This window comes from Haliotis cracherodii, unplaced genomic scaffold (assembly GCF_022045235.1).
Source record: "Haliotis cracherodii isolate W230 unplaced genomic scaffold, xgHalCrac1.p SCAF_23, whole genome shotgun sequence".
NCBI lineage: Eukaryota > Metazoa > Mollusca > Gastropoda > Lepetellida > Haliotidae > Haliotis > Haliotis cracherodii.
The window spans coordinates 6,347,887-6,361,121 of NW_027266279.1; the positions used below are offsets into that span (position 1 = coordinate 6,347,887).

Consider the following 13,235-nt stretch of genomic DNA (forward strand, 5'->3'; position numbering starts at 1 on the left):
GATGTTCGCATGTAGTTGGTGTTCGTAACATGTAGTTGATGTTCGTAACATGTATTTGGTGTTCGTAGCATGTAGTTGGTGTTCGCAATATGTAGTTGGTGTTCGCAACATTTAGTTGATGTTCGTAACATGTAGTTGATGTTCGTAACATGTAGTTGGTGTTCGCAACATGTAGTTGATGTTCGTAACATGTAATTGATGTTTGCAACATTTAGTTGATGTTCGTAACATGTAGTTGATGTTCGTAACATGTAGATGGTGTTCGAAACAGGTATTTGGTGTTCGTAACATCTATTTGGTGTTCGCATGTAGTTGGTGTTCGTAACATGTAGTTGGTGTTCGTAACATGTATTTGATGTTCGCAATATGTAGCTGATGTTCCCAACATGTAGTTGGTTGTCGTAACATGTAGTTGATGGTCGCATGCAGTTGATGTTCATAACGGGTAGTTGGTGTTCATAAAATGCAGTTGATGTTCATAACATGTAGTTGGTGTTCACAACATGTAGTTGATGTTCGTAACATGTAGATGGTGTTCGTAAAATGTAGCTGATGTTCGTAACATGTAGTTGATGTTCGTAACACGTAGTTGGTTGTCGTAATACGTAGTCGGTGTCGTAACGTGTAGTTGATTATCGTAATATATAGCTGGTGTTCGCAACATGACCAAAACGACAATTCCAATAGTGCTGCTATGTCACTTCATCGTTCAACAATGTCACAAATAGCAATACATGAGAGAGAACTGAGGATACGAGATCATGTCGACTGTTGTCTGTCCTCGAACTTCAAATGTCGTGTACTACGGTAACTGAAGACACAGCAGTTGGTCATCCTTAATGTCAGGGCTTAACGTCGCCTTAAGCATCGAACGATTTATAACGTTATACTGAGTGAGTGAGTGGGTTTGTTTTAACGCATCTTTGAATGCTATTTCAGTTATATAAGAGCGAGTCAGTTTGATGTGGGAGGAAAACCCCCATTGATGCAAGTCTTAGACGTTTACGTCTTTGGTTAAACCCGCGAGCACTGACATGTTGCGAAAGATCCATAAAACTAATCTGGAATTTGAACCAACGACCAAATGCTTCTTGCAAGCCTAAAGGACGTCACTCTGCATAGTAAAATGCACGAATCATTAGAAGGGCTGCCTTGTCAAACCCACCCAAAACTTTCCGGAGAATGTGAAGAATCCCCAACACTGCAGCCTTCTGCATTACCCAGATTGTCAGAATCTTTATTCCTGGTAGCAAACCCGGGTACTCTCCCAATGTCAGTCAATAGATTGGGAGGTACCAAACCTAAGGCACCGAGATCAATGGGGAGTCGGACAACTTGGTACTTGGGATGCAAGCGTGACATTTCGAAAGCTAGGTCCGCACATTTGCCATGTTTTTCCTCAATCTTGTCAATCACATTCTTGTCAAAGGGTCAGAAAATTCAATAATATAAATGATTTCACTGGATTTATCAAAAAGGACAAGAAAAGGTTTGTTGGCCTGGATACGTCTAAGGCTGTAAATGGGCCTATTCCAAAGAATTTTGTATTTATCATTTTCCATGACGCCCTCTACATATTCTGCGTCGTACCATGGGAGAGCAAATGGGACTTCTCCCAGGAAGCGCTGCCGAGTCAAACTATTATTACCCTGTAATTATCCCATGTATATGTGTTCATCACAAAGTCGAATAGTATGTTACGCTTCGTGACTAAGTTGCCAGGTGCGAGTATACTTTTGATGCCAGTAACCCCAACCAAGCTTGGCATCTAGGTCGTGATATATTCCTGGGATTAACTATAACCAACCCCTTCACGTGTGGCTTTTTCAGCGCTCAACCATCATCATCACGACTGAGGGACCGATCATTTGATATTCTGGTGGGGTCCTGGGACTTTGTATCAGCTACAAAACCAGAATTGTTTTCATCTAAAACTATGAGCCTGATCTTTTCAAAGAAAAAAGGTTTGACCGAGCAATGAAATGACTAACAAGAAGCGGATAGTAGCCAATCAGAAAGCAGATTTCACAAGCTTAACGGCACTAGCTTCAAAATGGCGACTTCCATTTCTGACTGCTCTTTGAAACTTCGAATATCGATTCAAAATTAGAAAATTGAAGAAAAAGAAAATTCAGGAATTTGTCGAAGAGATGACCGAGATCATATGGCAGTACTTCCCCGTTTCAAATGCTTGTCCAATTGGAGAGGTAGATTGACGATGAGTTTGATGGAATCAGTCGTACAGCTCGTAACGGAATACAGCGTGTTTAACTTTCTTGGTTGCATGGTTACAAAACACATTCCCGATCTGGTAAGCGGCGTTCTGAATGGTCATGGTGAACGACCGCTCTGATGTCTGGATGTCCTCAGATCTTGGTTTAGCGGCAGAGAGAACAAAGATCTGATATTAATGAGATTGGGTTACACTGAACATAGATAGAAATAAAACCTTAAGACACTCCTGAACCTCGAAATAACTCGCCCCAGCATTTCATTCAAAATTTATTAATTGGTTTGGTTGATTAATTGACTGATTAGTTGGTGGGTTGATTGACTGACTGAAAAACCATGCAGGACAACTGGTAGTGGAGATAAAAGGAATACATAATGTTTGTACTTTGACGTCTCCCAATAGAAATCCAGAACGTCTGTGAAGAACTCTAGTGGTGCAAACCGTCGTTAACGACTGAAGGTGTAGTAGTGTATTGATTTGTAGCATTGATCCATTAAATCCTCTATTCCGTGATGGACTGCCGTCATACTAGTCGGGTATTCTTCTTCGTGCTCCAGATTGCAGGGTACATTGGTAAGTATTAAATTATTCGTACATGTATTAAAGTATTGCATTTGACAAGAAGCTACATGTATTACCATCAGGGGAATTGTGTAACTTGTCTCGGTGATTGGTCAGCTATTCCAGTATCTATTTCAATGTAACCCCTTTGTAAAATCTACATCTAAATATATTGCAAATTATATGTATAATAAAAAAGATAATGTATTTGTTTGTTGTGTAACTTTATATGCTGTTGTACAACCTTAAGAAAAAAGAACTGAATGGAATTGCTAGTGCTATGATAGTAATTTGAGCATCTTTTCTGTCTTACCATGTAAAATTGCTTTATATATAACTTTTATATTGTCAGTGGTAGCTGCCTCGTCGCACTGACAACTGTGTAAAGCAATAAACTGAATCAAGGATTTGGCGAACATTTTAGACATTGTCAACATAGAAGTATTTATCAAGCATCCGCATTACTACTGCAATAGTTTAAATTCTTGAGTACTTTTACAGTAGCAAACATGCTCTCGGTGATCACCTCTAGGGTTGGAGTGAGATTGGTTTAACGCCACTTTGAAAAATATTTCAGTTATTTTACGGTGTGTCAGCTTAATGTGGGAGGAAAGAGTGGGGTGGTGCAGGTTTTAGACGTTTATCTCTTTGGTGAAAGCCATGAGCACGGGTATAGTGCTGACAAACTTGGAAACACAGTGAGGGCGAATGTAGGATTCGAACCCATGATTGCCGGTTTCTCGCAACCCTAACGGACGGACATCTACAGCGAATTGCGGCTTTTTAGTTGACTGGCCAGCTGTGTCCTGTCAGGGTTTGGAAAATAAAAAAGCCTTTGTGTTTTCAGTTTCAGTTCGGAGTGGATTCATATACTTCCACCATTACTTATTGTACGAACGAGCATACGAGGTGTGTCGAGGACATAATCTTCGACTTTTGAGAGTCGACAGTGAAGCAAAACGACAACAAGTCATGCAGTTTACAGAGGGCGTGAAAGATTTTACGTAAATATGCATTTTACATTGTTGTTCTGTCGAGTAAATAGGGCGGCGAATTGGCGCAGGTGAACAGTGTTGGCCAAGGTATAATCCAAGAAAATCTTGGTTGACAAATGTTTGCACATGTTAATTTATTGACCTCATACTTCGGTTGCCCTAAGTTGCCCGAAACTACTGAACCCTTGAGATGCTGTACTAAGCAGCCTACATGTAACATCATCCATCATCTTATTCATTCAATCATGAATATAAGCACTTTATGAATATAATTAACTAGGTGTTGACAGTAAATATGTATTCTGATAAGAATCAGGGTAAGGAAACTTTCGATTGTCGATGTAAATGCTTTATCCTCAATAATGCAACTTTGGTGATAATTTGGCATCTCTGATGCTTATACGTTATTTTCGACTTTTTTTAAATAGATTGTCAACCAGTGAAACACTTGTTCACATCTTATAGTTGAGTGTTACGGGAATACAAAAGGCTGTTGTGTTTCTTCTTCTGACAACTGGGGGCACGGGTGACCCAGTCGTCTGAGGCACCGCGATTCGCTGTGCAGAGTTGCGTCCCTTGGGCACGCCAGAAACCTATGATTGTTGGTTCGAATCCCGGTTCGCCCCGATTATGTTTCTAGGTTTGTCAGCACCATACCCGTGCTCGTGGGTTTCACCGAAGTGGTAAACGTCTGAGACCTGCATCACTTCGGGCTTTCCTCCCACATTAAGCTGACACGCCGTGATGTGACTGGAATACTGTTAAAAGCGGCAATAAACCCAACTCACTCACTCACTCACTCTTCTGACAACTATTCTCTATCTGAGGTTGCAATAATTGCGTTTTATATCCGGTTCTGTCCTACGTTATCCTTGAATAACACTCAAGTTGAATCAGATTAGTTAACCCTGGTTGTCAGAATTGTGGTAACCTCGATTGACTCAAATTTGAATAATCGAACGCACGTTATGGCACGTGAAAGGACACCCTAACATGAAGCCTGGCTTGTCCACAAATGACAAACGCGTGCGTTGTTCAATTATTAACTTAGGTTCGCCAAGGTTTTAAAATTTAACGCAAGCATAGTTGGGTCAAGAAAAGACATGTTGTAAGTTAGAGCGTGTTTTCTTAATATTCCATTGACAGTTAGATCCTCACGTTCACCTGAGAAATGTACACTAAGTTCCTATGTAATTATATTTTCATACGAAGAGCGGTACGTCCAGTTCCCCATTTTTTTTCATACAGAGTCCGTCGGGATCCAAATGAGAACGGTGAATTGCAAAATAACTCAAGTACGGGAATAGTATATTAAAGTGAGTGAGTGAGTGAGTATTGTTTTACGCCGCTTTTAGCGATATTCCAGCAATATCACGGCAGGGGCCACCAGAAATGGGCTTCACACAATGTACCCATGTCGGATCGAACCCGGGTTTTCGGCGTGACGAACGAACGCTTTAACCACTAGGCTACCCGACACAGTTGATTATTAAGGTGAATGATTTCTTTCAATGTCTTATGTCTCCTAAAAATGTTGTCCGTCGACGGAACTCTAGCAATCAGGCGAACCAGATGGGGAGCATATCAAAACCATGGAGGGTTGTTAAATTAGACAGTTTTCAGAAAAAACCAAGTCAGACATGAAATTGTTAAACATTCAGAAAATATGCAAATGTCACTAAGACTCTTGAAGAAATACCTTGAAATTGAACATGATTTAATTGTTACAAAATACAAGCTGAAACAGATGAGGCGGACCCTAGGCCTCGGGTCCCTTTTATTTCTAGTTCAGGGGGTAAATGAGCGGAGGGAATTTCCATTTTGGGCGTTATTGAACGATATAAGATCATCGGTTATGTTATATTTCAAATATGCCTTCAAGACCAGAAATGTACAGAAATGAAACGTGATTCTACTTGTAAAATTATCCAGTACTGTATTGTATCAGCTTCGTGTATTTTGGCCTCTGGCTTATCATACAATAAACATTTGAATTTGAAGCAAGCCTCCTACGTCAGGCGTTTACGGCAAGCATAGATGAAGACCTATTTAAACCCGGAACTTCAGACCATGAAATAGACTGTTTAAAGGGGCACTGATCTAAAGCTATTCCCCGGGACTGGTTGTTGCCTTTGTTATTGTTTTTTCCCAGTGAGTACCCGGATATATCAGAAATCTAGACTAGTTCGCGACCTCTGCTGCGCCATTCGTAAGCGCATTAGTCACTTTTATGGGTAGTAATAAGGGCGTATGGTCACATTGATCAACAAAATGAAATACAGTTTTCGAGATAATAAGGAAATGAAGGTATCTTTGTGGGTAGCATCGGTAATGGTGACGAAGTTTTGATAAGTCACTTGCTTAGTAATTTTGCCATTTTCGTTTACACTATTTTGACTTGCAACACAAAGTAAATATTTTACCTGAGCATTGCTTTTTTCATAGTGTGTATATTCTTTTACTGTCAAAATGTGTAACATTTTCAAATCTATTAAACGCCTAAATATTCTGTTATTTTACAAAGTGACTGAAAAACATTTCGATCATTCACCTCTTGCTCGGCTGCCACGTGCATATTACATAACACACATTTCACCTCACTTAAATACTGGATTTAGATTAAATAATTACCCCAGACACGATATATGCCAAATGGGAACCTTTGTCAGGTAATCTAAGTAGTGCTACCACTTATTGTACCTGTAATAAATTTATTAACTGAGCATCAAGTGAATGACGACAAATACACAAGTGTAGGGTTATACCAGAAAACGAGGATGACAACAAGGGAATAGTAATCGTATTATCGACGCAATCCGAAAATGCTTTCACTGCATGGATACTTTTTTTATTAATAAACTATAAGCATCTGGGGTATTTCCCAATGACGATATCCGATGAGCTCCGCCGTTCTTTATGTCTGTTTGTTTAGGCTGAATAAATTAATTAACATGCGCCCTTTGTCGAAATCTTTATAGATCACAGTTAACCAATCAGTGTTCAAAAATGCGTGAAACAAATATTGCCTCCAGCCTCAAAGTTTACTTAGCTTTCCTTGCAGACGGTAGCCCAGTCTCTGGTCACGCTCAGTTGCGTTGCGTATCATCCGGGTACTCACGGGGAAAAACAATAACAAAGGCAACAAGTCCGGGAATTGCGTTAGATCCGAGCCCCTTTAATACTGTGTTGTGACCAAGTGTTTATGCAGTGTACCGGTGAGTGAGACAAACATATGACAATGTGCCTATTTGGCAGGTATAAAGTTCCCATGGGTCATCAGCAAGAATAATTAATGCGTGTGTTGTTCCAGGAGGACTAGAGCACTTGCGCAAAGAGCATAATATATGACCATGGTGATTGAAAATTAATGACAGAAATTAACAAAGAGAAACTAGCACAACAAACGACGTGGCTTGTAAGTTGGAATTTGTTTTCATTTTCTATCATGCTCAGAAATATTGACAACCGACGGCGCCAATAAACTCTTAATTGAAACCCTTCCAAAATAACTCATTAGCCTAAATGTCATGTTTTCCATTTCACCTCCAATCGAAAATTTTCGAAAGGTTTACACAAATTATTAAAATTATGTTATGTAAACCGTAATCACATTCAGCCTTCTATTCTCTGACCATACTTAAAGCCAGCACACAAACGATTGTGCAGGATACATTCGTATTCTTCGTGATTTTAAAGCGTTATAGACTTAACACCAAGGTTAAAAGCGCTGTTGACCCATGACATGAAATGAGTGTGTGATAATAGTTTAACGCCGCTTTTAGCAATATTCAAGCAATGTGTCGCCTTCACATATTTTACCCATGCTGGCGTAACGAGCAAGCCCTTTTAACACAAGGCAACTGTCACGGACCTGTGCTCCAGAGACCAGGGTGTCATTTAACTCGAATAAAACAATAATGAAAACGTGGTAACAGGTTCGCAGGTTTATTACTCTCAGCTAATTGTATCAATAGGTCACCATATAAGGGATTAAAAACCAAGTTTACTCTGACAAACATCACTGATTAATTAAATAGCGGGAACACAGAGGGCCTCTCCCTAAATTAAGTCTCTTGGCCAATAGGTTAAATCCCTGATCGCGTCATACCAAAAGACGTTTACAGATGGTGCTTTTTGTTACGCTGTCTGGCGCTCGGCATTAAGGGGCGAAAACAAGGACTGCTCGGCTCGGAGTCAGTATACAGTGTCTGGGTAAGGTAATCATGTTAAACTACGGCATGGTATCTCGATGTGCTTGAACTATAAATCGGCATCAGTCCGGACTAGTACAAGCAGCCACACAGTACAAGCAGCCCCCCCCCCCCCCACACACACACACACACACGCACACACACACACGTGCATGCACGTCGCCATATAAGTGCAAGGAAATTCTAAACTTCCAAAAATGTTAACGTACTTGACTCGCTATAAATAAAAAAGGTTACTTGACGAAAAGAGTAACATGACTCCCAATAGTAAATAAGTGATACCAGGTGATAACGAAAAAGTTAGCACATATCCTGTCCCACAGATGACACTCATCACAAACCTCTCAACAAATACGAGAACGTATGGTAAAAGTCAATTTAGGGAACTGCATCGAACATCATTTTGGCACTGATGCGTCAAATTTGGAACAGTCTTACACATATCAACCATAAAGCATTTTGTAAGATTTACTGAGGCATTCAATGGTGTAGCCTTGATCAAACAACTTTTGAGCACGATTCTTGAAACACTCCTTGAAATCTTCGAAGGAAGAGCATGCACAATTGTACATCAAAAGTTGTGAAATGTAGACACCAAAGGCTGGAACTGATTGGAATACTGCTCGACATAAGGGAATGTCGATTATTTGGAAGCTGAAGTCATTCCTCTTGTCATACAGTCGTGCGGATAGTTTTTGTCACTCTCAATCTTTAGGCGTAGATTTAAATATGAAACAGTTGAGGCCATGTCACTGGCCCCTTTTATTTCTAGTTCAGGAGGGTTAATTGGTACATGGGATTTGGCTATAAGATAATTATTCAACTATATCCGTTCATCGATATACCGTGAAGATCCGGGGTAGAATAGATCTTCAGCAACCCATTTGTGCCGTAATAGGTGGCTGTGCTTGTCGTAAGAGGCGAGTAACGGGATCAGATGGTGAAGGTCGCTGACTTGATAGATGCATAGAATCGTTTCCCAGTTGGGTGCATATATGCTCATGATGTCAATCACTGGATTGTCTGGTTCAGACTCGATTCTATAAATCACCGCCATCATATAGCTGGAATACTCGTATTTCTGAGTGCGACGCAAGACAACAATAAAAACAAAACCCGAAGCTTAAGTTAAACTTCTTTGCCAAATTGCCGTGTTTTGATTTTGCCAATCCGAGCAGAAATTACGATACATTTGCATAAGAAACAGATCAGCAAGATCTTGCCTAAATGTCTCACCCCCAAATGTTACATATATTATCAATGGGGCAATTCAGCATATTGTTTTCACAATAAATTTAAGATGGCATTTGGTTCGTTTTTTTATAAATAGCCCTGAACCTAAATCTGAACCTGAACTAGTTCACGCGCGCACGCAATAATCTTGAACGTTTCGCTAAACCAAATTTAATCTCAGTTCACCAACGATCAACGTTATAAGGTCTAACGGCACGTAATCAGTCATTATAAACATTGTGAGCGCATGATCCTCATTGTCGTAGACAAAACACAATTAACGTCCTGACGTCTTCTAGATCTGTTTCAGGGTCTTCTCCAACAAGTTCTTCATCAGCCTCAGATATAACGAGTCCACGACCACCCACCTCTGGCCTGATGGTACAGGTAGGTATAATTCAAATACACACGTTGACATAGCATCAGTCCGTAGAGATGAGGATCGGTGGTTCGAACTGCTAGCCGCCTCATACTGAAAGACGTCGGATTGGCATCCATGTCATGTGATACTGCGGCATGGAATCTCAGTGTGCTCGGACTATCAAACAGGAATCAGTACAAGGAGGCCTCGCACACACGTACGTCGTCATGTGAGTGAAATAATCTTAAACGCGAAGTTAAAGGCCATTTAACCCCTCCACACTTCAAATACATACATGTACATAGATTTAAACAGGCCTTTGTCGAGGGATCCATGTCATTTTGCGGACCGGTTTAATTATTAAGATGGGAGTTTCCCTGCAGTAAGTGAGTTAGTGATTTTGGTATTTCAGTAACGTCAGGGCATGCCAGCTTGACGTAGGTGAGATGAGGTGAAATGGGGTTTAACGTCGCGTCCAAGAATATTGCACTTATATAGCGACGTGCATGTACGCGTGTGTGTGTTTGTGTGGCTGCTTGTACTAGTCCGGACTGATGCCGATTTATGGTGCTAGCTCACTGAGATACCATGCCACAGTTTAACATGAATACCTCACTCAGACACAGTATACTGACTCCGAGCCGACCAGTTCTTGTTTTATTCCCCTAATGCCGAGCGCCAGACAGGGTAACAACAAGTAACATATTTTAAGGTCTTTTGGTATGACGCGGCCGGGGATCGAACCCCGGACCTCCCGCTCTCCTGGCGGACGCTCTACCACTAGACCACGGAGGCGGCCCTTGACGTAAGAGGAACGTGGGGCAGTTCTTAGACATTTACCATTTTGTACAAACCAAGGACCACAATCAGGGTGAATCTGAGATTCGAACCCACGATCTTTGGATCTTGGCACTCCAAAGGGACGCAACCCAAACAGATTGGATCACATGACCCAAGTGACTAAGGAGGAGTATTTGAAGTCTGTTGTTCAATAGTATACATGTCGGATGTTAGTGGTGACCCTGTGTGCATTCCAAGGCCTTTTCAGACATCCACTAGCTAGCATGTGCCGCCTACGCGACAAAATTGTATTAAGTGAGATGATCACTATCCTCGATCACTTCGTGTATTTTATCTCCATTATATGTCATAAGAACCCTGGATCCATTGCTGCCAAGTCTCATTTGAAAAGTGACATCATCATTTCCATTTGTCTGATAACTAACTTTGCAGATTCTCTCTCGCTCATGGATGTGATTTGAATGGGAGGATGACATCAGCCTCGCATACCTCGAATAAGAATAAAAACGAAGCTTTGTCGGTGAATAGGTCCTGTGTATTTATCATAACATAATGGAGATGTTGTACACTGTAGTATCCAGAATTCAAGGTTCAGGGTTTGGTTTGGTTTTGGGTTGATGTCGATCAAACTTTCATGGCATATAGATTTCAACACTTACATGTATCCTTTTCTTGCTACGCCAATATGGTATTATCTGGCTGTTCTGAGAAACAAGAAAATACATTGTGGCTTAAATTAATGTGTTTTTCAATTTAGCTAATACCTTGACAACGAATTGGGAAGCGGGGCAACCGAAACTACCTGACCAGTGCGTTGTCCAGTACAGTGGACAGTCTCCAAAACACGGACAATGGAAATCTGTGGACTGTGAAACAAGCAGTCCTTTCGTCTGTGAGAGTGGGCGTGAGTATGAAGCAATAAATATTTGAGAGATTTAGACTGGGCTTCTTAACGTAATTCATTTATGGAGATCATTCTGACGTAACAATGGTATGGTATGCTTCGTATAAGACCATATATATCCACAAACACGACAATCTCCATGCCATGATCCAAGTCGTGTATTATTTCGTGGTTGGAATGTATGAACCAATCAAGTAGTGGTTATAGTAGTTGTAGTAGCGATAGTACAATCAGCAGTAGAAGCTGTGGTAGAAGTAGTAGGAGTAGGAGCAGTGATTGAGTGAGTTGGTTTAACGCCTTTATGAACAAAATTCCAGTTCTATCAAGGCGTGTCTCCTTAATCTAAGAGGTGATGCGGGCCTCAGACGTTTACCACGTTGGAGAAACTCACGCGCACAGATATGGTGCGGACAAACCAAGAAACATAATCGGGGGATCCGGGATTCGAACACTCGATCAAAGGTTTCTGTAGTAGTAGTAGTAGTAGTAGTAGTAGTAGTAGTAGTAGTAGTAGTAGTAGTAGAGCCTCGTTTTGTTGACCAAACGCTTAAACAACAAGGCTAACCCATCGCCTTGCAATAATAGATAGATAAATTATAGACAGACATACAGACACACAGACAGACTGATGTTGTGAATTACTGTATCCGTCACAAGCCGCGTGAATTTAGCTGACATGGTACGTCAAAGATGAACAACAACATAGACATTGGTTGAAGATACAAAGTATTTGCACTGCCAAAGTCAATCTTCATCTTATGTTTCAGATCCTAACGATCCTGATCTTGGGATAGTCCTTACACATCACATCACTTTTGGAAGTTTTCTGAAAACAGATTCAGCCATGCTCAACACATACGATCCAGGTAATGGCATGTTTTTTTCATTGCATACATGTATGGATTTTGTACAGACCTACAAAAATTTTTATATCTCTTGTGAAAGAGAATACGTGGAAAGAGTAAACTATCTGTAATATGGCATACAGTAGAAAAGTCAAAGGGACGTGAACAAGTATCCTGATCGGGCAGATCTGAATCATGTACCATTATGGCAGACACATCAGGTAGACGCAACATTGTTTGTAAATTTGTAATCAAGCGGGGATTCGAACCCGGTCGTTGTACAGTACAAGCTGACTCTCTAACAACTGAATTAATCTCCTCCCCTCATTTGTTAAAATGTTTGAAAAATGTAAATTTACAATGTCCTGCATGGGCTGGGATACGGAGACCAGGAGGTCTTTAGATGACAAAATTGGCTTAGGCATGACAGGACCCAATTATAGTGGGTTCGAATCCAAGTCTGTCACCGCCACACCCCTGGGACACTTTATGCTTCCCTCACACATTAAGATGAAACAGCGACAAATTTGAAATATTGTTCAAAGCGGCGTGAAAACAAACTCACTTTCGATACATAACATAGCTCAGGCGTGATGTTTCCTGTTTTCAGTTGAAGCAGCTGAAATGTCCTATTTCCGACATGAAATCAGCGACCTTGTTATCTACAAAGGGTTCAAGGAGGATCCTGTGGAGGTGTGTGCATTACGATGCAAGGACGACAACATTTGTCTCGGGATAATATACACCAACAACTTAAGTCCGCATTCATACTTCGATTTTTGTATCTTCTTACAAAACTGAGTTGTAAGTCAGATGATGACGTCGCTGAATTCAAAGAACAGTGACCAATGATGAAAGGCTTTCGGAACAATGATGTCGAGGGTGGCGTTCACACTATAAAATACCCATACACATATCGCTGTTTTCAAACAGAGGGCGATATCGGCTGTACCGGACGCGCTCGCAAAATCTTTAACTAATAACAAGTGCAGGGGTGTTAATCTGTCCTTATTTATTACCCAATTAAGAGAATTGTTCGCTTTTCATGTTAGACATGTTCGGCTCCCCTCTCACAGATTAAAAAGCCTGCT

At 40.8% G+C, this 13,235-nt stretch overlaps 1 protein-coding gene across 1 annotated transcript; it reads left to right on the top strand.

The window, feature by feature from the left end:
- Window positions 1-2,745: 2,745 nt before the first annotated feature.
- On the top strand, window positions 2,746-12,945 carry LOC139472007 (uncharacterized). The gene is made up of 6 exons (XM_071254516.1): window positions 2,746-2,806; window positions 3,642-3,798; window positions 9,544-9,620; window positions 11,153-11,299; window positions 12,067-12,165; window positions 12,755-12,945. The coding sequence occupies exons 1-6, from the start codon at window positions 2,746-2,748 to the stop codon at window positions 12,943-12,945; spliced, it is 732 nt and encodes a 243-aa protein (XP_071110617.1).
- Window positions 12,946-13,235: the final 290 nt, after the last annotated feature.

What these genes read in the sequence shown, in the direction of transcription:
- LOC139472007 (XM_071254516.1), top strand. Translation starts at nt 2,746, where the DNA reads ATGGACTGCCGTCATACTAGTCGGGTATTCTTCTTCGTGCTCCAGATT. An exon ending in GAGGGCGTGAAAGATTTTAC is followed by an intron (nt 3,799 to 9,543) that starts GTAAATATGCAT and finishes GATCTGTTTCAG; the next exon opens with GGTCTTCTCCAACAAGTTCT. An exon ending in GCTCAACACATACGATCCAG is followed by an intron (nt 12,166 to 12,754) that starts GTAATGGCATGT and finishes TCCTGTTTTCAG; the next exon opens with TTGAAGCAGCTGAAATGTCC.